General features: G+C 52.5%; 3 protein-coding genes across 7 annotated transcripts; 1 reads left to right on the top strand and 2 right to left on the bottom strand.

Annotated features, from left to right (window-relative positions):
• Positions 1-1693: 1693 nt before the first annotated feature.
• Positions 1694-3407, bottom strand: TMEM239 (transmembrane protein 239). 3 transcript variants are annotated; one of them, XR_010119369.1, is made up of 2 exons: positions 3294-3365; positions 1694-2250 (listed from the first exon to the last, which is right to left on the bottom strand). XR_010119369.1 is itself a non-coding variant. In XM_055266126.1 (2 exons), exons 1-2 carry the CDS (start codon positions 3372-3374, stop codon positions 2700-2702), a joined length of 588 nt encoding a protein of 195 aa, XP_055122101.1. In that variant the 5' UTR covers positions 3375-3407; the 3' UTR covers positions 2550-2699. The 3 variants fall into 3 exon arrangements, 2 of the variants coding, with proteins under 2 accessions (XP_055122101.1, XP_055122102.1); XM_055266126.1 differs by lacking the exon at positions 1694-2250 and adding an exon at positions 2550-3206 and having other exon boundaries at positions 3294-3407; XM_055266127.2 differs by lacking the exon at positions 1694-2250 and adding an exon at positions 2550-3169 and having other exon boundaries at positions 3294-3380.
• Positions 3408-3485: 78 nt separating this feature from the next.
• Positions 3486-24388, top strand: CPXM1 (carboxypeptidase X, M14 family member 1). Of its 3 annotated transcripts, XM_055266125.2 has the most exons (15): positions 3486-3781; positions 4461-4514; positions 19590-19751; positions 19940-20049; positions 20186-20325; positions 20416-20506; positions 21133-21283; positions 21381-21469; positions 21816-21939; positions 22023-22219; positions 22305-22484; positions 22576-22873; positions 23056-23195; positions 23823-23925; positions 24031-24388. In XM_055266125.2, the coding sequence occupies exons 3-15, from the start codon at positions 19643-19645 to the stop codon at positions 24270-24272; spliced, it is 1974 nt and encodes a 657-aa protein (XP_055122100.1). In that variant the 5' UTR covers positions 3486-3781; positions 4461-4514; positions 19590-19642; the 3' UTR covers positions 24273-24388. The 3 variants fall into 3 exon arrangements, with proteins under 3 accessions (XP_055122100.1, XP_055122098.1, XP_055122099.1); XM_055266123.2 differs by lacking the exons at positions 3486-3781; positions 4461-4514 and adding an exon at positions 17784-18041; XM_055266124.2 differs by lacking the exons at positions 3486-3781; positions 4461-4514 and adding an exon at positions 17794-18041 and having other exon boundaries at positions 22576-22651.
• On the bottom strand, positions 3889-4705 carry C24H20orf141 (chromosome 24 C20orf141 homolog). The gene is made up of 2 exons (XM_055266128.1): positions 4274-4705; positions 3889-4180 (listed from the first exon to the last, which is right to left on the bottom strand). The coding sequence occupies exons 1-2, from the start codon at positions 4531-4533 to the stop codon at positions 3943-3945; spliced, it is 498 nt and encodes a 165-aa protein (XP_055122103.1). The 5' UTR covers positions 4534-4705; the 3' UTR covers positions 3889-3942.
• Positions 24389-24971: the final 583 nt, after the last annotated feature.

The raw sequence follows: 24971 nt of genomic DNA, 5'->3' as shown, positions 1-24971 counted from the left end.
TATAATCCCAGCTACTCAGGAGGCTGAGGCAGAATTGCTTGAACCTGGGAGGTGGAGCGCAGTGAGCCAAGATTGCACCACTGCACTCCAGCCTGGACAACAGAGCAAGACTCTGTCTCAAAAAAAAAAAAAAATGCAGGCTCTGATTCAGCTGGTCTGGAGCAGGGCCTGAGACTGTAGTTCCAACCAGCTTCCAGGTGATGCCTATGTTGCTGATTCTGGGACTACATTTTGAGGAGCAAGGCCCTTATGGACCTCTGTGAAAATTTTGGGTTTTGAGTCCTAGGGTATATGTAGATCTGATTTGATGAGTATTGCCCATCTGCTCTCTAGTCTGGCTGCACCTCCTTACCCCATACCAGCTGGGCAGGAGGGTAAAAGGTATATAGTCTGTGGGGAAAGGAAGAAGGTCTTCTCCTTGCTGATGCCCACATCTCATCCACCAGTGCAACTGGTCAGGGCCCAAAACTCCTCTCTCTCTTCATTGGAATGGACCCAAGGCTCCAGAGCAACGTCCCTGTCTAGCAATGCATGGCCAAGTCAATGATGGATCTAGGCCAGGCAGCCTGGTCTCTGCCCTCACCACATGGGATCCTGCATCCTCAGCCTGCCAGACATCTAGATTGGTTTGACTCATGACCTCCCTAGGCCTGGGCTTTAGCTCTGATAGGAGCTCTTGAGAAGCCATGGGGTCTTCAGTTAGTTAGGTTGTTTGTGTTTCCTTTGCCCCCTTCACCTTCCCTTGAGTAGCCTGGTAGGACTCAGATGGCCTGGCCTTCCCATTGGCAAATGGCTATCCTGGGCCTGACTTCTCATCTCTAAAATGGGATGGTCACAGCATAGCTATAATTTGTGGTGCTAGGAGCAGTCCCAGGTCCTTCACTCACATGCCAGAGCCCTAAGACAGGGATTCTTGCCTTAGTTTTACCCATGAGGAAAGTGAAGTTGAGGAAGGTTTAGCAATTTCCACTAAGGGCATAGAGCTAGTAAGTGAGAGTGCTGGGATTCAAGCCTAGCCTCAGCTCATACACCAAAACCCATCTAACCATGAGACCATGTCAGTCCCATGTCCTACCTCGCTCTCACTACCAGGCCATAATGCAGGGAGAAATACAAAGAAATAGAAAGGAAGGACTGGACCTTGGGTTTTGGCACTGATGCTGAAGGCATCTAATCAGTGGCATGGAGGGTTGCAAAACTCTAAGGCAAAAATGAACCAGGGTTCTAGGGGCTAGCCCCAAGGCCCTGAGTATTTATGGGGCAAAAGAGGGGGACCTTGGGTCTAGGGCTTCAAGAGCAAGGATTTTAGGGTCATATATAAAGCAGGGATCAGAACTGGGCAGGAGTTGGGGATGGCCAGGGATTGGGTGGGGATCAGGTGTGGATAAAGTTATCTATCATGTACCTTACTTGGTAATAACCGATCACTCAATGTTTTGTTGGAGGGGCCAGCAAGTGAACGAATGGCCAGCATTCAGGGCATCAAAGGATTGCCCTTTCCAAAGCCCTTCTGGTGCCTGAGCGGCTTGCTGAGTCAGTTTTGGAAACCCTGGGGCTGTGCTTTCCCCACTCACACAGCTGTGCAAGCATCTCCTGGCACCCAGCCCCAGGCCCAAGCATTTCATAATCAAAATAGTTCAACATCTGCACATTTTGAGATTTCATGGCACATGACCTTTTACATCTTGTCCACACTTAACCAACCTCTTGTTTACCATTTTAGGGCCAAAATTCTATCCAGGACAGAGAGTTGATCTGAAAGCCCAGAGAAGCTTCCTGTTCCTTCAACAGTCTTTGGGGTCAAAAGATCTTATGCGCCTGCAGAATGTTCTTAGAGCTCAAAACAACATCTTACAGGTTTTTGGCTTTTACAAAATGCTTCACAAATAGATATTGTCTTTGACTCACAACAACCCCATGACAGAAGTGGCCCACGTAACATTGAGGCTCAAATGAATTAATTGGCCAAGGCCACACATTGTGTAAGTGGGTGAAATGGGACTTCTTGATCATTTTTCCATAACAGACCTTGGGATTCTTAGAGAGTGAGTAGGTGCTGTCTGACCCCAGTTGGCCCATTTCTCAGAGTTGGGGATGTGGAGTGAGGCAGGAAGTAGGAAATGTAGGGAGGAGGATGCGTGGGCTGCAAGGTTTGGAGAGCAAGTGAGTTGAGGTCTTCTGGGGCTTCTGGCCAGCCTTCTCCCTGATAGATTTTTGTCACTGGGACCCTCTCTAGAGTCTGTATTTCTCCTGGAAGTGGAAAGAGGGGATTGGTGGGAGGAATGGCAAGGCCAGGGGTACCCAGGTAGAAGTTCTCAGTGAGTCTGAAGCTGAGACAGCTGAGTGGCGTGAGAAAAAGATGCTGTCAGTTGCCAAGGGGGCCCCATGGGTATCATCACATCCATATGGGTGCTATCAGTGGCTTGGTCAAGCTCTGCCCCTGGCTAAGCAATTTCCACCAATGGCTAAGCCATCTTTCTTGACCCCTCTTCTGAAAGCCCCCAGCCCCTCACACCAGGAACCTGCAGCATTGACTTGAGGAAGGAGTCTGGGGTCAGGCCAGTCTACTTGTTAGGGATTGGGGGTCTGGGGCCTGCCAAGGCAGGAGGCCCTGATCCCATTGTCCTCCCTCTCCCCATGGGGTCTCAGGCCCTAGGCCAGGGCTCAACAGACACAGGCAGTGGGATGGGGTTGCCCTTCTATTGATCCAAATCCTGAGTGTAGCCTGGGTGAGTCATGGAGGTGAGGAGGCCCACGAGGCTCAGCAGTGTGGAGAAGAGCAGCAGGAAGGAGGCCGTGAAGAGGAGGGCAGGCAGGGCACTGAGCACCAGCAGCAGGAGAGCCGGTAGCAGATGGCGCCACACCGCGGCCACGACGGGCCACAAGGAGCTCAGCAGGTAGGAGCCAGTGGTGAAGAGTGCATGGCACAACATCAGTGCCAGCAGCAGGTAGAGTATCCCCTCCAGACCCCACAGCAGGCGCTGCAGCGGTTGCCGCCAGTTCGAGGTGCTCCACCACTGGATCCAGCTCGGGGGCATGTGGCTCACCCACCAGCGCACCCAGCCGTGCCTTGTGACCCAGGCTGACCAGGGCACTGCCTGCTGTGGCCCCTCGCCAGCCCCGATGGTATCTGTCTCCACTCGCAGCTGCTGCATCATGGCTGGTGCACCTGGGGAGAGGGCCAGGGCCTTGGAGATGCCTGGGACCTCAGGTGGGGCAGAGAGGGGGTGCAGGGGTCAGGAGGGCACCAGTGTGGGTGGGGTAGGGCAACAGAATTAGGGCCTGGGACTTACCTCTGGGCAGTTACCTAAGTCATGTTGCTTCCTGCAGCGCCCAGGATGGCCTGGCAGGCAGATCCAAGTCCCCACTCTCATCTACCCCCACCCACCCCAGAGGAGCCCCTTTGTGACCCGGGCTAGGGTGGGGTCCATCCAAGAGAGGAGTCACTGTAGGGTGTGAGGCCCACCCAAGTCCCTCTGCACAGAACCTCCAGGCTGGCAGGGGAGCCTCAGAGCCCTGCAGATGTAGTTTCTCATGTGTTCTCATGGGAAGTCCTCCCTGGGTCCCTGTCCCTTTCCTGCTTTCCCTGCTGGCTGATATCCACCCCTTTCCAACCTGTTCTCTCGCAAGTCTTTCTGTCTGGACCTTCATTCTCTAGAGCCACAGAGGAGGCCAGAGTGGCTGCCCCCAACCCACAGGCTCTGAGAAGGCTGCCACATTCTTCCTCGGGCTCCCTGGCTAGTATCCTGCCTTCTCTTGCTGCCCCAAGACTCAGACCCAGGTATCTGATACCTATAATATGGGACTGGAGGTCCTGTGAGGTTCAGACTGGGAAGAAAGGGGTATCATCCCACCTGCCCAGCCAGGAAAGAGAAAAGGGGGCCTGAGGAAGCAGGGTGGCCATTGTATATTTGAAGGACACTGAGTTGTGGAGAGGGGCTCTCAGGCCCAAGGATGGAGGCAGAAAGCCAGGCCAAGCAGGGTCAAGGGCATGCCACAGGCTCTCAGGAGCGGGCCCAGCCCCATGAGCAGCAGCAGCAGTGCATCCTGGAGGCTAAGTTGTCCTGAGACTGTACCCATTTGCAGGAGTAGAGCCTCATGCTGTCCTGGACCCTCACCAGCCCCCTGACTCTGGCCCCTGGTGAGAAGTTTGCGCTGTGGCAGAGTGCCACCTGCGGGCCTGTGGAGAGAGAGGGTGTCGACTGGGTTTAGGGAAGTTGTCCACTGGCCTGCCCGCCTACTATGCCCATCTGCCAGGCTGCTGCCTACTTACCTATGGAGCAGGTCAAAGGCGAGGAAGCTGACCAGAAACAGCAGCAGGGCTGGGCCAGTCGTGGAAAAGACTGCCCGGATTGTCAGTCCTAGTGTCCCCAGCCCTAGGACAATGTAAAGGAGCTGGGCCCAGCTAGGGCCCCAGGGGGATACACGTGGACACACTGGTCTATCTGATCCCTCCCCAGCACCCAGGCCCCTTGGAGGAACTGGGATCGGATCCTCATGTGCTTCGGGTCTGGGTAAGCAGAGCCGGGTCATGGAGGGAGGTAGAGGTGACAGGAAGACCTAGTGCTGAAAAGGATTATAAGGGTGAGAGTGGGGGAAGGGGTAGGGCCCTGGCAGACACAAGGGTGATCTCAGAGTGGGGAATTAGGCTCCTGCAGAGTCTCCCCCTCCCCCATACCCACCCACCAAACCCTCCTAACCTCCTTCCACTTTGGTCAGCATTCGGGGAATGGGCACCTGGGGCATTGTGACCTGTTGCCAGGTGGGGCCGTGGGGTAGGGAGGAGGCTGCTGCTGCTGCTGCCCTGGTCTCACAAGCAGCTGGTGGTCTAGGTGCGGCTTAGCTGGGAAGTCAGGGATTTCTGAGAACTAAGACTCATCCTCTTGCCTTTGCTGATTCTCTGCCCTAGGGCCCTCCCTTGGGGATCTGAGTTGTCAGGAAGGCATTCTAACCCCATTACTGCTTGGGCATCTGTCCAAGGGAGCGAGGTCTGCTTTCTTCTTCCTGTGAGTTTGCAGAGCTGCAGGTCCAGGGCCAAGTCATTCAATATCTCTGTCCCCAGCTGTCTTCCCTGTGGGTCCTTCTGGGGGATTTTTCAGGCCTGAAGTTCCAGATTGCAGAGATGGGCTCTGCCAGGAGACTGCCTGAGGCTTCTGGGGCTGGGCTTCCGCATAACCTGCTAAATGGGGGTGAGAGAGGAGGGGGCTGTTCAGGTATTCTAAGCACTACAGTTTATAGGGGGTATTATGCATACTGAGGTAGAGGACATGAACTTAAGAGGACTATGACCTAGTAACCCCCATATTAGAGGTTAAGGTTACAGTCTGAGAATGGAGTTAAGGAAAATGAACATATAATGAAGGGGTTAGTCACTTGGACTATCAGTATATCAGATTATACTGATAATCTGTAAATGGGTGGTGGCCATAGGGGTCCAGCACATCTCAGTTTAGTGACTTGAGAGGCAAGAGCGGAAATGTGTCATAATAAGAGAACTTAATCTTTGCCAACATATCATACTTTGAAGGAAAACTGGTAGGGGTGGCAAAAGGGGAGACAGTGGCCATACAGCCCCTAGGAGAGGAGGAGACAGAACAAGAATCAGGCTGCATATCCACCTCCAGCAAGCCTTGCCCAGAAACGAGCGTCACCAGCCCTAACGACCATGCACTGATCGCCCTTGCTCTGGCTGTTCTTGCTTATCCAGCAGCTGGGTTTTAGGAGTAGATTTGTCCATAATGGGATAGGGTATAACAGAAGATCCCAGAATTTCTTTTTTGGCATTAAGTTCCAATTGTGTTTGTAAATGAACATTAAGGTTTTTTTTTTTTTTTTGAGACGGAGTCTCGCTCTGTCGCCCAGGCTGGAGTGCAGTGGCGCAATCTCGGCTCACTGCAAGCTCCGCCTCCCGGGTTCACGCCATTCTCCTGCCTCAGCCTCTCCGAGTAGCTGGGACTACAGGCGCCCGCCACCACGCCTGGCTAATTTTTTTGTATTTTTAGTAGAGACGGAGTTTCACTGTGGTCTCGATCTCCTGACCTCGTGATCCGCCCACCTCGGCCTCCCAAAGTGCTGGGATTACAAGCGTGAGCCACCGCGCCCGGCCAAGGAGCATTAAGGTTTAAGATTGCCAATTCCCTGAGCCTGATCAACCCTGGATGCATCCACACAAATGCATTCCTGGACTCAACCCTGGATGCATCCACACAATTGCATTCCTGGACATACAGACCTGGGGAGCATGTCCTGATGAGTCCACCAAGATGAGGCTACTCCATATTGCAGGGCATGGGGGGATCGGAGAGACTAAAGCTCCTTAAAGATTTACTATACACCAGGTGCTCTGTACGCATGTATAGGAGAGTTCTGTCTGTGATTTTCTCAGAGTTTATTTTTTATTCAACAATCATTTATTTAAGTGCTTCCTATGTGCCAGGCACTGCACCAGATGGTGAGTGTATTAGGCCATTCTTGTGTTGCTATGAAGAAATACCTGAGACTGGGTAATTTATAAGAAAAGAGGCTTAGTTGGCTTGCAGTTTTGCAGGCTGTACAGGAAGTAGGGTACCAGCATCTGCTTTTGGGGAGGCCTCAGGAAACTTCCAATCATGGCAGAAGGCAAAGGGTGAGGAGCAAGGCAGAAAATGGTGGTTGGGGGAGTTGCCACACACTTAAACAACCAGATCTTGAGAGAACTCACTCACTATTTCAAGGACAGCACCAAGCCATGAAGTATCCACCCCCATGACCCAAACACCTCCCATCAGGACCTACCTCCAACATTGGGATTTGAGATTTCAACATGAGATTTGGACAAATATTCAGACTATATCAATGGGTCATAATTTCTAAAAGTAGAGCCTGAGATGGGGATACTTGTACACATGGTTTATTGAGGGAGTGTTCTGAGGAGGAAAACTTTTTTTTTTTTTTGAGACAGAGTTTTGCCCTTGTTGCCCAGGCTGGAGTGCAATGGTGCCATCTCGGCTCACTTCAACCTCTGCCTCCCAGGTTTAAGCGATTCTCCTGCTTCAGCCTCCCAAGTAACTGGGATTATAGGCGCCCACCACCACACCTGGCTAATTTTTGTATTTTTAGTAGAGACAGGGTTTCACCATGTCAGCCAGGCTGGTCTCAAACTCCTGACCTCAGGTGATCTGCCTGCCTCAGGCTCCCAAAGTGCTGGGATTATAGGCGTGAGCCACCCTGTCCAACCAGAAGGGGAAGATTTTTAAAAATCAAGAGACTCTTCAGAATTGAAGGACATGATTCTCTAGACCGTAAGTTTCCACCAATTCACAGCCCAATACATGAAAAAGGGCTAACTAACATCAAGGCATATAATGAAATTCACATTAGCAGGGATAAAAAGACACTCCTAAGAGCTTCCACCAAATAAAAACATCACATACATCGGATCTGAAGCAAGAATGGTATCACACTTCTAAACACCAGTACTGGTAGCTGGAAGACAATAAATGCCCTCAAAATTATTTCCAATATAGAAATGTATATGTCTAAATGATTATTAATTGGGAGGGTAGAATAATGATGTTTCAATCATACAAGGTCTCAAAAATTTGACCTTGCATATACCCTTTCTTAGAAAGCTACTGGAGGATGTGCTTCAGCAAAACAAGGAATTAAACTAAGAAAGAGAGAAATATGGCATTCACTAAATGAGATTAAACACAGAAAAGGGACGATGAGAAAGACCTGGGATGTCAACTATACCCCCGGGTATGGAAAGTAACCAACCCAGCCTGAAACCAGAAGATGTGCTCCAGGAGTGATGTCTCCAGAGGAAAATGAAATCAACTGATTGTTAGCTATGTTTGGCTACATTGGGTAAATGTTCAGTTGTATTGGAAGCTTTGGGATTGAATTAATGATTGATGACTAGAAAACTAAGCAAATGATAAAAACAAAGTAATTACTAACTCCAGGTAGCACAAAAAGTTAAACATAATATTTACATAGTCGTAACAAAAGCACTGAATATTGATTCCAAATGGCAATTTAGCTTTACTGAAAATGGAAGGAGGGAGTGTAAGTTTGTGTATCTGGATGTGTGTATTGAGGGGAGGGTGGTAGAAAAACTAATTCCTCAATTTCGTAGCAGAAATCCACAGATAACAACTACATATAGAAAAATCAAGAAATGCACAGTGACTCACGCTGTAATCCCAGAACTTTGGGAGGCTGAGGTGGGCAGATCACTTGAGGCCAGGAGTTCAAGACCAGCCTGGCCAACATGGTAAAACCCCATCTCTACTAAAAATACAAAAATTAACTGAGCATGGTGGCAGGTACCTGTAATCCCAGCTACTTGAGTGGCTGAGGCACACGGATCGCTTGAGCCTGGGAGGCGGAGGTTGCAGTGAGCTGAGATCTTACCACTGCACTCTAGCCTGGACAACAGAGCAAGAAATTGTCTTTAAAAAAAAAAAGAAGAAGAAGAAAAGAAAAGAAAAAAGAAAAAAGGAAATAGCAAGAAATCTAAGCATAGAGATAAATACAGGAGAAATAACAAAAAGAACTAAAAGTGCTTGGCTTGGGAAAGGCCTAGAGCAGAGTCTTCCATTACAAGCCTAAATATGATTTACCTTTAAAACTATATTGTAGCCTGGACCTCTATGGAAAACTGTATGGAGATTTATCAGATAACTAAACATAGATCTACATTCAATTCAGCGATCTCACTACTGGATATCTACCCAAAGGAAAATAAGTTATTATATCAAAAAGACACCTGCCTACATAGTTTATTGCAGCACAGTTCACAATTGCAAAGATATGGAACCAATCTAAGTGCCCATCAACTGATGAGTGAATAGAGGGAATGTGGTGTGTGTGTGTGTGTGTGTGTACACACACACACACACACACACACACACCATGGAATACTACTCAGCCATAAAAAAGAGTGAAATAATGTCTTTTGGATGGAACTGGAAGTCATTATTCTAAGTGAAGTAACTAAGGAATGGAAAGCCAAATACCATATGTTCTCACTTATAAATGGAAGCTGGCCAGGCGCGGTGGCTCATGCCTGTAATCCCAGCACTTTGGGAGGCTGAGGAGGGTAGATCACGAGGTCAGGAGATCGAGACCATCCTGGCTAACACGGTGAAACCTGTCTCTACTAAAAATACAAAAAATTAGCCGGGCATGGTGGCGGGCGCCTGTAGTCCCAGCTACTCGGAGAGGCTGAGGCAGGAGAATGGCGTGAACCCGGGAGGCAGAGCTTGCAGTGAGCCGAGATTGTGCCACTGCACTCCAGCCTGGGCAACAGAGTGAGGCTCCGTCTCAAAAAATAAATAAATAAATAAATAAATAAATAAATAAATGGAAGCTAAGCTGTGGATATGCAAAGGCATACAGAATGGTATAATGGACATTGGAGACTCGGAAGGAGGAAGGTAAGTGGGGGGTGACAGATAAAAAACGACATGTTGCATACGATGTACACTACTTGGGTGATGGGTGCTCTAAAATTTCAAACTTCGCCACTATACAATTCTCCCCTGTAACCAAAAACCGCTTGTACCCCTAAAGCAATTGAAATAAAAATAAAAACTATGTTGTAGCCTGGATGACATAGCGAAAACTTGTCTCTTAAAAAAAAAAATGTGGCCGGGCACAGTGGCTCACACCTGTAATCCCAGCACTTTGGGAGGCCCAAGGCGGGTGGATCACAAGGTCAGGAGATTGAGACCATCCTGGCTAACACAGTGAAACCCCATCTCTACTAAAAATACAAAAAATTAGCCGGGTGTGGTGGCACACGCCTGTAATCCCAGCTACTTGGGAGGCTGAGGCAGGAGAATCGCTTGAACCCGGAGGTGGAGGTTGCAGTGATCCGAGATTGTGCCACAGCACTGCAGCCTGGTGACAGAGTGAGACTTCGTTTCAAAAAAAAAAAAAAGTAGAAATTAGCTGAGCGTGGTGACACGTCCCAGATACTTGGGAGGCAAGGTGGGAGGATCGCTTGAACCCAGGAGTTTGAGACTGCAGTGAGCTGTGATCACACTACTGCACTCCAGCCTAGGCTGTGGGAAAGAGAGTTTCTGGGGTGCCAGTTGAGTTAGTCTTCCCTGTGTGAGACACCCATTGGAAGCCATGGGCGGCCTCTGAGGAGAAAAGTCTCCTTATTGCCTTCATGTCTTTATGCCGGAGAGCATAACCCCTCAGCGGCATTCCACAGGTTGCTCAGGCAGATAGCACTCCCTTGAAGCAGTGGAGTATAATCAAACATCTTGGCTCCTCCTGAAACCCACTGCCACCCGTTTCAGTCCCGATAAGTTAAAATTTTGTTTTGTTTTGTTTTTGTTTGAGACGGAGTCTTGCTCTGTCGCCCAGGCTGGAGTGCAGTGGTGTGATCTCGGCTCACTGCAAGCTCCGCCTCCCGGGTTCACGCCATTCTCCTGCCTCAGCCTCCCGAGTAGCTGGGACTACAGGCGCCCGCCACCATGCCCGGCTAATTTTTTGTATTTTTAGTAGAGACGGGGTTTCACCATGTTAGCCAGAAGTGTCTCGATCTCCTAACTTCGTGATCCGCCCGCCTCGGCCTCCCAAAGTGCTGGGATTACAGGCGTGAGCCACCGCGCCCGGCCAGTTAAAGATCTTAAGTAGTTTAGACACTCGCCTTTGCTCAAGGAAATTCACAGAAACCGCCACTGCTATACATCTTATCGAATGACTCTCGAGTTCTCCTTCACTGATTAATCCTTTTCCTCATCCTTTCCTCCTCCTCCCATCTGCGCTACGAACAAAGAGCTTGTAAACCAACAAATTGGGCGGAGCCTGAGAGCTCTGGGCCGTGAGCAAGCCTCCGACGCTCCGGTCCCCTGGACCCGCCTTTTAAACGCTTATTCTGTCTCTTTCTAACTCCTTTGTCTCCGAGGGACTCGGGGTAACCGCTAGGTGGTATGGGGCTGTGTTCCCCAACATAGGCAACAGAGCAAGACAGTGTCTCTAAAAAAAAAAAACCAAAACTATATTTTGTACTATTTTAATAAAAATGCCTTAGATACAAAGAACAAATCAACAGATAGTTATGCTGTGGAGATCAGGAATATTCCTTCCCAGGGTAAATGAAAGACCAATTCCCTAAAGTTATGTGGATATACGCATAAGATAAAATTACCAGTGACAGCATCAAATACCAGGGATAAAACTCAGTCTTTAACACGCATATGTATCTCCTGGGGTTGAATCCTCTGGAGGTCTTGTTAAAATGCAGATTCTGAGGCCAAAGCGGGGGGATCACAAGGTCAGGAGATTGAGACCATCCTGGCTAACACAGTGAAACCCCATCTCTACTAAAAACACAAAAATTAGCCGGGTGTGGTGGCAGACGCCTGTAGTCCCAGCTACTCAGGAGACTGAGGCAGGAGAATTGCTTGAACCCGGGAGGTGGCAGTTTAGTGAGCCGAGATCGGGCCACTGCACTCCAGCCTGGGAGACAGAGCGAGACTCTGCCTCAAAAAAAAAAAAAAAAAAAAAAAAAAAAAAAAAAGAGGTGGAGCATCCTGCAGACCTGGCCCCTAAAAGATTGGTGGGAGAGTGCCAGCTGCTCCATCCTAGTCACTTTGGGAACTGGTCTTTCAGTTAATAGCCTGCCACGTCCTCTCCTGCAAAACCTGGCACTGTTGGGGAGATCCTTTCAGCCCTGCTTTGTCCCCTCTAACCTTGAATATATTATACACACACTTTATGAGAGCTGACTAGGGACCAGGTGCTGTTCTAGGCTCTGAGGTGCAGCTGTGGACATTTGGGTACAAAGTTCTTCTGGCAGGGTACTTACCTCCTGCTTGGGGCGGGGGAACCTGAACAGCCAACACATAAGTAAAGCAAGATCATCTCAGTGTTGAGTGCCTTGAAGGCAATAATTTAAACGGGTGGGAGGATAGAGTGTGTAAAGTGAAAAAGTTTGCTTTAGTCAGGGTAGTCAGGGAAAGCCTTTGGGAGCAGGTGATATTGAAAGGAAATCTGACTGAGAAGGCAAATTCCATGCACAAATTAAAAGGCCGGGAGGCTAGTTGGGCTGTTGCCTGGGAGGAGCAGCTAGAATGCCAGAGTGACTGGGGGGATGGGAGCCAGGGGATAGGGAGGCAGATGGAATGGGAAAGGCGTGGGCAGGAAGAACTTGGTCTTGAAGACCTTGCAGGTGAACCCACTGGGGGCTTAAGCCTGGAGGAACTTGACAAAATTTGCCTACTGGGTGGGGAACGGCTTGGAGGGGGTGTGGGCTTCAGGAGGCTGAGATGTCCTGTTTCTTGTGCCCCCTCCTTCCTTCCCAACCCCTGAGAAACATGGATGGGTGTGGGGACCAGAGACCTGGAGGTGGCCAGATTGGGCTTTGGCGGGAGGCTTAGCAGCCCTCGGGACCTGTTCAGACTTCGGCCTCCCACCTTCAGGAAGCATCGGCGCTGTCCATCTGCCCCGGCCTGGCGTCCAGGGAGTCCCGGCTATGCAGCGCTTCCCTTGAATGCCTCTCTGTCCTCCCATCCAGTGCCTGGGACCCGGCAGCGCCGTCGAGGCAGGGCGCTCCGAGGCGGGACCCAGTTGCACGTGCCCTGTGGGGTCACTCCCTTTCGGGGGTCCTCTAGCTCTTTACCCTGCGCGCGTGGGGCAGACCAGATGCCTCGAGGAGCTCCAGGACCGGTGCCTATGAGGCAGTCCCTGCCGGTGGTGGACCCCAGTCCCAGACTGCGGCGCGCTATTTCTGGGGTTCGTGTGAACGTGGGCCGCCAGAATGGTGCCGACAAGCTGATTTTGGGTGATTCAAATCATTTATATAGATAGTGGCCCCGCAAAAAAAATTTGCACAGGGCCCCGCTTACGCCAGAGGATTGCCGGCCACTTCTGGGCATCGCTTCTCGTGGGGATGGGAGCATCTCCCTGGAGAGCCCTTTGCCAAGGCCAAGCGCTGGCCAAAGGCACACCGCTGGACGCGTTTCCTTCCTTCTGGAGAGATGACCAGGAATGCAGGCTCCAAAGGGGGTCTTGGAGGGAGGACGGGAAGGGCATCTCCGGATCTGGGCAGACCCAGGGCTGCCGGCTGCTCGAGGAGAACACGGGTTGGGGGCGGGGAGCTGGAGGGGAGGTCAGGGCGCGCGTCAAGCCTTGGCTCCTCCACTCCAGCCCCAGCCCGCGGGCTATCGCTCAGGCTTCTCTCTCCGGGTTATGTAACCCCGGGACGGGACGTGGCAGCCGGGTGAGTGAGCGAAGGAGTAGGGGAGGGAAGGGAAAGGAGAGGAGGGGCGGGGCCGGGGTTGGTGATGGTGGTGGTGGGAAGCGCCGCCGTGCCGCCTCTTCTTGGTCCCCTTGGGTTGTCTTTCTGGAGGATTCCGGGAGCAGCCCTCTCTCCAGGCTCTGGGTCGCCCCCTAGCCCCCTGCCGCCTCATTTTCCCTTCACTCTTTTCCGCCTTCTGTCCCACCCGCCCTGACAGGGGGCCTCTGGCTCTGGATAGCTTTTCCTCTCGGATTGTAGTTTCCTTCCCAAAGTTCTCAGCTTTGCTACCTCGCCCAAGTCATTAGCCACTCTGAGCCTCAGTTTACCAGTTTGTAAAATGAAGTTTGATTGAGCGGCCACGTGTGAAACTCCTGGCATAGTGCATAGTACAAAGTAGATGTCTGCTGCGGGCTAAGGGCCTCGAGGGGCTAAGTGAAGTGTTGTGTGCCAGGCGGGGTGTCAGAGCCCCGGGAGCCGCAGCCACAAATGGTTGGCTCCCGGGTGGTAAAAGAATTTATCAATAGCAGTATAGGTTTGAAAAGTTTTATTAGATGGAAAGAACTCCACAGCAGAGCATAGCGGGGCGCTTCAGCAAGAGATGCCTGAGCTCACTTGCAGGGAACCGAAGGGTAATTTTGACCACATTAGTTATGTAGGTCATAGTAAATGATTCAATTTGTAGACATTTTGGTACCTAGATGACAGCAAAGGTTGCACAATGGGTTCCAACATGTGTGCATTCCGAAGATGTATAGAAATTCTAGGGAAAGAAGCCTGGCACCAGATGTGGCTTTAGATAATAGGAAAATATCATTCTGAGTTCCTTAGATAGGGGGCTTTGCCTCCTGATGGTCTGCTTGATGGCCACCAGGTGATCCTTGCTCTCCTCATTTTCCCCCTGATAAATATTTTGGGCAAATCTTTGACCCTTTGTATTTCTCCATGCTCATGTCTACTTGTCTGTTAGGATCCCAAGAAATGGAAAATGGCACAGTGAAGAGGGGTGTCCAGTCTGTCTGGCTACTTCCTGCTAAAAAGGGGCGTTGAAAGGATTAGTTGCATTTTTCCCTTTCTTGCTTTCTGTCATGAATGGAATGAAGGGTCATGAAAACTTGTTCATGGAGGGAAGACCAGATTTCATCAAGAGGCCCCAAGAAAATAGAAGTTGCTGTTGCAGGCTGGTAATGGGATTGCATAGTCATCTGTAGGTGGAATCATTGTAAGCTGGAAGATATAAGCATTAAAAGGCAGGAATTACAGGTATGCACCTCCATGCCCACAGATTTTTGTGTTTTTAGTAGAGACAGGGTCTCACCATGTTGGCCAGGCTGGTCTCCAACTCCTGACCTCAGGTGATCCGCCCGCCTTGCCTTGGTCTCCCAAAGTACTAGGATTACAGGCGTGAGCCACCACGCCTGGCCCCTGGGGTTTCAATTTGTGTATTTATGCATGGCCTCCACCAGTCTAGCTTGGAAAAGGGCAGGGCTTTCAGATAGTTTCACACATGCAAAATTATTATTTCTTTTTATTTTATTTGAGATGGAATTTCGCTGTTGTTGCCCAGGCTGGAGTGCAATGGCACAATCTCAACTCACCGAAACTTCCACCTCCCAGGTTCAAACGATTCTCCTGCCTCAACCTCCGGAGTAACTGGGATTACAGGCATGCACCACCATGCCCAGCTAATTTTGTATTTTTAGTAGAGACGGGTTTTCTCCATGTTGGCTAGGCTGGTCTCAAACTCCTGACCTCAGGTGAACCACTCGCCTCAGCCTCCTGAAGTGCTGGGATTACAGGTGTGAGCCACTGGGCCCAGCTATTATTTCTTATAATTTAGAAAAATTAACAGGTTTTATTATATATTTTTCAATCCTTCCAACGGAGAAATTACCATATGATTCTGTCTGCCCCTACCTCTGTTTGGGCCAGAATTGGTGGCCTGGTATTGCCAATAGGTTCTATGTTGGGGACAGCTTCTGCCCAGCTCTGTTATTAGGATTGGGAGCATGAGCTTCATCTGCCCACGCTAAAGACCACGTGTGACTTTTTTTGTGTGGGTACAGCAGGTAGTTAACACCACAAATACATCTTGCCAGGTTAAATCAAAGGTGACAGTTAAAGTCCGAAATTCTTGAATGAATTTAGAGGGATCCTGACTAAATGAACCCAACTTGGATTGAATTTGCAAAAGATCAGACATGATCAGAAAAGAGACATGAACTCGGCTTGTTCCCAAATCTTCATTAGCCACCTTAGGGAGAGGCAAAATATTTTGGGGATTTTTCTGAGGACTCTGTACTAGTAGCACATGTGACTCCCCTGAGAGTATGTGAAGGGGAGAAAGTATTTGGGTATGTGGGTGGGAGATTGACTAGGGAATGGAGCAGATGGAGAGGGTGTAGGTGAAGAGTGAGCAGGTTGAGGAGGATGTAATAGGCAAAACGAAGGATCATCTAAGACATCAGAATCGGGGAGGGAGGAAGTTCCTTGGAAGCATACATGACAATTTGTATGTAATTTTGGGTTTGGGTTTGGGGATAAAGCAACAAAGACCTGAACATATGGGACTTCTGAATCCTTTCCAAGGTTCCAGCAAAAAATCAGTTAAGTTGTAAAATAACATTGCAATCCCAAGTTTCATTAATTGGCCAAATTGATTGATTAGGGAGCTTGTATTGAACCCAAGCAATATTACAAAAAAAGTATATGCTTTTTAAAATCTTACTTATTTTTTATTTTTATTTTTTGAGACAGAGTCTTGCTTTGTTGCCCAGGCTGGAGTGCTGTGGCGCCATCTTGGCTCACTGCAACCCCCGCCTCGTAGGTTCAAGTGATTCTCTTGCTTCGGCCTCTGGAGTAGCTGGAATTACAGGTGCGCATCACCACGCCCAGCTAACTTTTGTATTTTTTTTTTTTTTTTTTGAGACGTTGTTTCACCCTTTTGCCCAGACTGGAGTGAAGTGGCGCCATCTTGGCCCATAGCAACCTCCGCCCCTGGGTTCAAGCGATTCTCCTGCCTCAGCCTCCCTAGTAGCTGGGATTATATGTGCCCGCCACATATAATTAGCCCGCTGGCTAATTTTTTTTTTGTACTTTTAGTAGAGACAGCGTTTCGCCATGTTGACCAGGCTGATCTCAAACTCCTGACCTCAGGTGACCCACCCGCCTTGGCCTCCCAACGTGCTAGGATTACAGGTGTGAGTCACTGTGCCCGGCCAATTTTTGTATTTTTAGTAGAGTTGGGGTCTTTAACTCCGGACCTCAGGTGATCTGCCTGCCTTGGCCTCCCAAAGTGCTGGGGTTACAGGCATAAGCCATTGTGCTCAGCCTTATATGCTTATTTTTAAGAGTTTGTGGGTCAAAATGAGACCAATGGGACCATTTTTAAGGAGGCAATCCAAGGGCGAGTTGGATGGAACTGAATTAATTGAACCGAAGTTGGGTTTAGACAAGGAACTACAAGACCCCTGAGGCATCCCTGTGTAGAATTGAGATCCACCGTTTCCAGACAAGGCTTACGGAGTGTTAAAATGAAAGTGCCCTGCCACTCTGACGGGCTATAGCTCTTTTGTCTTGGCCTTGGGGTAACACTGGGGGATGGCGCTTGGCCAGAAACTGTCAGTTGCTAACGAGAATTCAAGCCGGTTCACTGGCAGTCCGAAAACATAAAAGAGCCCTGGCCAGTACCTCACCCCTAAGGGCAAGGACAGCCAGGTATCCCTTCTCTAGGGCTTCAGGATCCCACAGAAGAGCTGCCTCCACCAGGACCGTCAGTTCCCCAAAGAGTAAAGAACCAGACCGTGGAAGGAAGCAGAGAGAAAAAGGAAGAGGGAAATCCCAGTGAAGTCCCCGTATGGGCCACCAAGATGCCAGGCGAAGTGTCAGAGCTCCGGAACTGGGAAGTGGTTGGCTCCCGGGTGGTGAAATAACTTATTAACAACAGTATAGGTTTGAAAAGGAAAGTTTTATTAGATGGAAAGGACGCTGCAGCAGAGCGCAGTAGGCGCTTCAGCAAGAGAGGACTGAGCTCCCTGCGGGGAACTGCAGGGTAATTTGGACCACATTAGTCACTTAGGTCATGGTAAATGGTTACATTTGTCGATATTTTGGTGCCTTGATGTCAGCAAAGTTTGCACAATGGGTCTTAACGTGCACGCATTCCGGAAATGTACAGAAATTCTAGTTACTTATAAATTCTTGGGAAGGAAGCTTGGTACCAGATGTGGCTTTAGACAATAGGGAAGTGTTATTCTGAATTCCTCAGATAAGGGGCTTTGCCTCCTGTTTGTCGACTTGATGGCCACCAGGTGATCTTTGGTCTCTTCAGTGTGGCTTTGCAGACTATAAAGGCGCAGCGCGCCAGTGAGGCGGGTTAGCCCCAGACGGCGGAGAGGAAGGGCAGAGTCGGCGGTCCCGAGACCTGGGGCGGCCCCTTGAAGGTCAGCCCCGCTCGCTCCTCCCGGCCCTCTCCTCCTCTCCGAGGTCCGAGGCGAGCAGCGGGCTGTGGGCGGGCAGGAGGCTGCGGAGGGGCGGGGGGCAGGAAGGGGCGGGGGGCTCGGCGCACTCGGCAGGAAGAGACCGACCCACCACCCGCCGCGGCCCGCGCGCCCCTGGCACTGAATCCCCGCCATGTGGGGGCTCCTGCTGGCCCTGGCCGCCTTCGCGCCGGCCGTCGGCCCGGCTCTGGGGGCGCCTAGGAACTCGGTGCTGGGCCTCGCGCAGCCCGGGACCACCAAGGTCCCGGGCTCGATCCCGGCCCCGCATAGCAGCCCGGCACAGCCGCCGGCGGAGACAGCTAACGGTGAGTTCCCCGACCGACGGTCCGCTCGCCCGCAAGCCGACTGCTCGGCTCCCCTGCCCCGTGGGGCGACCCCTCCCTAACACACGCGGGCACACGCACACTCACACCCACGCACACTCACTCATGCACACTCACCCCACACGCACGCTCGCACTTACACGCGCACACACGCGCGCGCACTCACACACATTCACACACTCACACTCACGCACACTCGCACGCACACGCGCGCGCATTCACACTCATGCACATTCACACACGCACACTCACACGTGCACGCGCGCGCACACACAGTGCACACACACACACACATACACTCACACACTCACAGTGCACACACACATATACACACTCACACTCCCTCAACTCCCTGCTGGGAGCAATGGCTGCTGACTCGGCAGCCCCGGTTCCCTGCCAGACCTAGTCAGCAGTCCCAGGACAGGCGCCAGTGGGATGCTGCCTCTTCCAAGCCCCAAACCTTTCCTTTTCACCAAAGACGAAACAGGCCAGAACTGGCAGGAGGGGAGACAGAGGGGCAAAAGCTCTCAAGGTGCAGAGCAAGACTGCGTAGGAGAGAGTTTGAAGGCGAGGGCTGGAGAGAAAGAACAAAAGGAAAGAAGGGAGAGCCCCTCGCTGAGGCTGCCGGGAGGATGGGGCAGAGCGGGAGAGGAAGGCAGCCCAACCTCCCAGCTTTCCAGATGTGGAATAGGAGAGGAGGAGCGCAAGTGGATGGCACTCAGGGGCTTCTAGAGGAGGCAAGTGGAAGACGGTCTTGAAGGGTGATGTTCCCGAGTCAGGAGAGTCTGGAGAGAGAGAGAGAGAGGGCTGCCAAGAAGGAAGCGGCGGGCAAAGGCACAGGGGCACCAGATGTGGAAATGGGCAGCCTGTTCTGGAGGCAGCTGTGGAGCTTTGATGGGTATCCCCAGCACCTGCCCTGTGCAGAACCTTGTGCTGAAGGGCAGGCGGGTGGGCAGGCGGGCAGGCCCAGCCCTGAAAGCCTCGACACCCAGGCAGACATGGATTCCAGGACAGGCCATCTGAGCCCAGAGGGCAGATACAACAATGGAAGCGGCACAGGGGTTTTGGGGCACGATGCTGAGTCTGGAGCTAAGAAAGCCTCCTTGGAAAGGCATCTGGGCTGAGGTGCAAAGGAAGAATGGGAATTAGGTGAAAAAATCAGAGGCGAGGGGTAGCATTACAGGGGAGGGGATAGCTAGTGCAGAGGCCTGAAGGTAAAGTGCCAGACTCAGTTCTTTGGAGCAACCAAACAGTTTCTAGAGGCTGGGTGCAGCTCTCCATTGGATTAGAGGTTCAGAGGGGAGGCTGGCCAAGCATGTAGTCACATCAGGGAGGAGAAGGAGGAGCCAAGGAAGTGGCTGGAGAGGCAGGTTGGGGTCAGATTGCAGGCCTTTGATGTCATGCGAAGGCTGTTAGATCCTGGCGGTGTGGCCTGCTGTGGGTTTGCATGTCTTCTTGGATTGGCAGACCTTTCCATCCGGGGTTTCACCATTCTTCCTTTCCCCCATGCTGTGCCTCTCGGACCCCAAGGGACCTCAGAACAGCATGTCCGGATTCGAGTCATCAAGAAGAAAAAGGTCATTATGAAGAAGCGGAAGAAGCTAACTCGTCCCACCCCTCTGGTGACTGCCAGGCCCCTTGTGACCCCCACTCCGGCAGGGACCCTGAACCCCGCTGAGAAACAAGAAACAGGTACTTCTTCTCCAGGGGCCCAGCCCAGACTTGCAGCCCCTGGGGCACTTTACCAACACAGCTCTTGGCCTCATGGGCACCGGCATGCCCCTTGCTTGCCTAGCACAGGAGCAAGCTTAGTCTCAGCTTCCCACCTGCCCTGGCTACCCTCCCTCTGGTCCTGTCTCACTGCTCTATCCCCACCCCAGGCTGTCCTCCTTTGGGTCTGGAGTCCCTGCGAGTTTCAGATAGCCGGCTTGAGGCATCCAGCAGCCAGTCCTTTGGTCTTGGACCACACCGAGGACGGCTCAACATTCAGGTCAGTAATCCTGGCTCAGAGCTATGGCCTCAGGGTAGGGAAGGCAGCCCCTGGGAGCTTCTCTGCTGCCTCCTCTCTGTCCTGGCCTGCCCCACTCTGTCCACCTGGGCCTGACCACCATGTCCTGTGTCTGCAGTCAGGCCTGGAGGACGGCGATCTATATGATGGAGGCTGGTGTGCTGAGGAGCAGGACACTGATCCATGGTTTCAGGTGGATGCTGGGCACCCCACCCGCTTCTCGGGTGTTATCACACAGGGCAGGAACTCTGTCTGGAGGTGAGGCAGACTAACCCTAGGTCAGGAGGTCACAGAAGGACTGGGGTGGGAGTCCTGGGGGCACTGATGATCTCTCTCCACCTCTGCCAGGTATGACTGGGTCACATCATACAAGGTCCAGTTCAGCAATGACAGTCGGACCTGGTGGGGAAGTAGGAACCACAGCAGTGGGATGGACGCAGTGAGTGGTCCCACTGTGTGGCTGGGCCCTCCATGCTGGGAGTTGGGCACCCAGTCCAGGCTAGGCTGAGGCTCCTCTGAGGACAAGGAATAGATGCCAGCTTAGGCTTCTCAGGGGGGTGGGGCTTGTTGTCAGGAGGGTGGCATGCGGCAGGCACCATTGGGAGCCAGCTGCTTTGGGACATGCCCACATCCTCCCCAGATAATGTCACCACAGGGTGGGTGCTGCTTCACGGTACAGCTTGCTCCTGGCATGCCCCTTCTGGCCTGGGGCCTCTGGTCCACATCACTTCTTGCCTCCTCGTGGTTCTGACTTCCGTGTCTCATGGACCTCTTTTACACCAGGCTACAATGTGGAGTCCTGACCAGCTCTAGGATTGGCTTCCCCTGAGTCATGTGGCCAAACTGGTCTAATGAACTGTGTCCAACCCAGAGAGCAAGGCTGCCTAGGGCTGTCCATTGGGAGGGGCTGTGGGCTGGGGTCTGTGTTTGATGCACAGTACAAGTCTCTAGCTGAGCCCACTGGGGTGGGGAGACAGTGAGCTTCGAGGCCTGAGCTCCTTCCCTGGGTCCTGGGCCAGGCTTCTGGGGTTTGAGCAGCCACAACAGAGAATTTGCTGCCCCCAGGTATTTCCTGCCAATTCAGACCCAGAAACTCCAGTGCTGAACCTCCTGCCAGAGCCCCAGGTGGCCCGCTTCATTCGCCTGCTGCCCCAGACCTGGCTCCAGGGAGGCGCGCCTTGCCTCCGGGCAGAGATCCTGGCCTGCCCAGTCTCAGGTGGGCAGTCAGGCCAGGGCTGGTTGGGCAGGGCCTGGATGCAGGGTGCATCCTTCACTGTGGACATACCCTTTACCATAAACTCAATCTCCACCAGACCCCAATGACCTATTCCTTGAGGCCTCTGCGTCGGGATCCTCTGACCCTCTAGACTTTCGGCATCACAATTACAAAGCCATGAGGAAGGTCAGATATAACCACTATGACCTGGGAAGGAGGGCTCACCCATCTCAGGTCCCCTTCCCACCGGGGCACAACCTGCTGTGACTGCGCTTATATGCCCCTGCTGCCTCCTGATGTCTCAGCCTTCTCTCCTGTGGACCCCTAAGCTCCATCCCACTTTCCCTTATTATGGCGCCCCCCCGTCTTGCCCCTTCCTCCCGGCTCTGCTGCCGCTGCCCTCTTATACCATGATGGGATGCCCCCTCTGTGTGGGCCATCGCTGACTTTTTAAGTCTTTCCATGGCACATGTGATCTGCCCCTGGGTGTACCCCTCCCATGCCTCATGCCATGCTACACTCTTCCTGCCAGCTGATGAAGCAGGTACACGAGCAATGCCCCAACATCACCCGCATCTACAGCATCGGGAAGAGCTACCAGGGCCTGAAGCTGTATGTGATGGAAATGTCGGACCAGCCTGGGGAGCATGAGCTGGGTACTGGCAAGGGGAGTGGGGAGAGGTAGGCACAGGGCAGGGCCCCAGGCATGAGCCCGCTGCAAGCCCCCATGTGTCCCCAGGGGAGCCTGAGGTGCGCTACGTGGCTGGCATGCATGGGAATGAGGCCCTAGGGCGGGAGTTGCTTCTGCTCCTGATGCAGTTCCTGTGCCATGAGTTCCTGCGAGGGAACCCACGGGTGACCCGGCTGCTCACTGAGATGCGCATTCACCTGCTGCCCTCCATGAACCCTGATGGCTATGAGATCGCCTACCACCGGGTAGGCCACCCAACATGAGGGCCACTCTGTCCTTCTGTCCTGGTGGCTGGACCTGCTCGACTTGAACAAGCTGCTTACCTGGCAGGGTTCAGAGCTGGTGGGCTGGGCCGAGGGCCGCTGGAACAACCAGAGCATCGACCTTAACCATAATTTTGCTGACCTCAACACACCACTGTGGGAAGCGCAGGACGATGGGAAGGTGCCCCACATCGTCCCCAATCATCACCTGCCATTGCCCACTTACTACACCCTGCCCAATGCCACCGTGAGTATTCTGAAGGTGGCAGTGGAGGGCTGTGGGGCGGCGGTGGGCACCTTGTCTCTGTCTCCTGCCCCTCCTGACCTGCCCCATCCAGGTGGCTCCTGAAACTCGAGCAGTAATCAAGTGGATGAAGCGGATCCCCTTTGTGCTCAGTGCCAACCTCCACGGGGGTGAGCTCGTGGTGTCCTACCCATTCGACATGACTCGCACCCCGTGGGCTGCCCGCGAGCTCACGCCCACACCAGATGATGCTGTGTTTCGCTGGCTCAGCACTGTCTATGCTGGCAGTAATCTGGCCATGCAGGACACCAGCCGACGACCCTGCCACAGCCAGGACTTCTCCGTGCACGGCAACATCATCAACGGGGCTGACTGGCACACAGTCCCCGGGAGTATGTGCCTGAGGGTGGAGTTAGCCCTGGCCCCGTAACCCCTGCCCTGATAAGACATTCTGCGGTTGCGTACAGTGCTGGCGTCTGTTCCCACCCTGAAGTGTCCCTCAGAGAGGGGAGGGTAGCGGGAGGATGGGACTGCATCTTGCTTGCTTAGGCACCAGTGTCTGTGGTACCCTTAGGCATGAATGACTTCAGCTACCTACACACCAACTGCTTTGAGGTCACTGTAGAGCTGTCCTGTGACAAGTTCCCTCATGAGAATGAATTGCCCCAGGAGTGGGAGAACAACAAAGACGCCCTCCTCACCTACCTGGAGCAGGTCAGATCTGCATCCCAGCCCCGGGCCTGCCTGAATCACTCCTGCTGTCCATTTAGGCTACAGCTCCTACCAGGGGTTCTTCTAAGGTCCAGCTGAGCATTTAGACTTACAAGATGCCATGGGCCATGCTTGGTATCAGATTGTCTTGGAAGCACACAGGACAGGAAGTGCAGTTTGCTGGCAGCGTGGCATCGTGTTAGAGCCGGTGGGAGGAGCCTCCACTGCAGTCTAGGTGGTGGTCCATGGCGCTGCCCCAGAGCTATCCTCGGGAGAGACTCGTGTGAGGCAGGTGCAGGAGCTGTCCTGGCATAGAAGCTTCATGTTCCATGGAGCTCATAACCCTTGTAATGGCTCCATAAGCAGAGCTTCCAAAGGGTCTACCAAAGATAAGCCCAATAACCTGGGAAAGCCCAAGGATAGATAAGCCTTCCTAACAGGCATTTATCGTTTTCTTAGTCCAGATGTGATTTATCAATCAAGATTTTTTTTTCCAGAAGTAGTGTCACCTAGGAACATAGTAGACCTACCACTTTGATCAGGTTTGCAGGGCAACAGAGCCAGCAAGTTAACTAAACGGCATGTTATCCTGCAGAAGGGGAAGGGCGCTGATAACCTCTTCCCACACAGGTGCGCATGGGCATTGCAGGAGTGGTGCGGGACAAGGACACGGAGCTTGGGATTGCTGATGCTGTCATTGCCGTGGATGGGATTAACCATGACGTGACCACGGGTGTGTTTGACCGGGAGGGCAAGGGAAGGGGCTGGAGGCCTGGAGGCTTGGGAAGAAGCAGAGGATCATTGATTGGGTCCTGATCGTGCCCTTCACTCTCCTCAGCGTGGGGCGGGGATTATTGGCGTCTGCTGACCCCAGGGGACTACATGGTGACTGCCAGTGCCGAGGGCTACCATTCAGTGACACGGAACTGTCGGGTCACCTTTGAAGAGGGCCCCTTCCCCTGCAATTTCGTGCTCACCAAGACTCCCAAACAGAGACTGCGCGAGCTGCTGGCAGCTGGGGCCAAGGTGCCCCCGGACCTTCGCAGGCGCCTGGAGCGGCTAAGGGGACAGAAGGATTGATACCTGCGGTTTAAGAGCCTTAGGGCAGGCTGGACCTGTCAAGATGGGAAGGGGAAGAGTAGAGAGGGAGGGACAAAGTGAGGAAAAGGTGCTCATTAAAGCTACCAGGCACCTTAGCTCATCTTCGTGTTGTCTCTATGCCCCAGGTCCTCTCCCTGGGGTGGGCCTCAGCCCACCCCTCAGTTCCTATTTTGCACACTTGCACACTCATCAGTTGGCTTCTGGACACATTGTGTGAAAAGAGGATCCCACCTGGGCTCTTCTTGAACCAAGGGCCTGGCAGAGCAACTCATTTCTGCTCATCAGCTTCTGCTACAGGTACCATTACATTGCTGCCAGGCATTCTGTAAGCACCTGCTCATTGCCAGGTGTGCAAGGAATCAGTATCAGCAGTGCCTGCACTCAAACTCCTGGGGCTTCTAGTCAAGGGAAAGGATAGTTCAGTACATTGTGAGGCATGCTAGGGTGGAAGCCAGGTGCCGTGAGAGTGCAGAGGAGCTGCACACGTGAAATACAGCACTGCAGATCAACAGGACTGGGGCAGTCAAGGATGCAATAGAGGTAGTGGCTCTAGAAGTTCAGGCGGGAGGTGGGCAGGGTGTGGAGTATGGACAGGGATGGCTCCAAGGAGGAGGGTCAGCCAAAGGTGGGTCAGCTGAGAACGTTTGAATTTGCTTCAGCCATTCTCAGAGTATTGAT

The sequence above is a fragment of the Symphalangus syndactylus genome, chromosome 24 (genome assembly GCF_028878055.3).
Source record: "Symphalangus syndactylus isolate Jambi chromosome 24, NHGRI_mSymSyn1-v2.1_pri, whole genome shotgun sequence".
Lineage (NCBI taxonomy): Eukaryota > Metazoa > Chordata > Mammalia > Primates > Hylobatidae > Symphalangus > Symphalangus syndactylus.
The sequence above is the reverse complement of the archived record's forward strand: the minus strand, read 5'-3'. Positions and strand labels throughout refer to the sequence as shown.

Excerpts from the sequence above, each read along its gene's own strand:
- C24H20orf141 (XM_055266128.1), bottom strand. The coding sequence starts at position 4,533 with ATGACCCGGCTCTGCTTACCCAGACCCGAAGCACATGAGGATCCGATC. Across the intron at positions 4,181-4,273 it reads GCCTTTGACCTGCTCCATAG|GCCCGCAGGTGGCACTCTGC; the intron begins GTAAGTAGGCAG and ends CTCTCTCCACAG.
- TMEM239 (XM_055266126.1), bottom strand. The coding sequence starts at position 3,374 with ATGAGAGTGGGGACTTGGATCTGCCTGCCAGGCCATCCTGGGCGCTGC. Across the intron at positions 3,207-3,293 it reads ACTTAGGTAACTGCCCAGAG|GTCCCAGGCATCTCCAAGGC; the intron begins GTAAGTCCCAGG and ends GCCCCACCTGAG.
- CPXM1 (XM_055266123.2), top strand. The coding sequence starts at position 17,870 with ATGTGGGGGCTCCTGCTGGCCCTGGCCGCCTTCGCGCCGGCCGTCGGC. Across the intron at positions 19,752-19,939 it reads CGCTGAGAAACAAGAAACAG|GCTGTCCTCCTTTGGGTCTG; the intron begins GTACTTCTTCTC and ends TCCCCACCCCAG. Across the intron at positions 22,874-23,055 it reads CTGGCACACAGTCCCCGGGA|GCATGAATGACTTCAGCTAC; the intron begins GTATGTGCCTGA and ends TGGTACCCTTAG.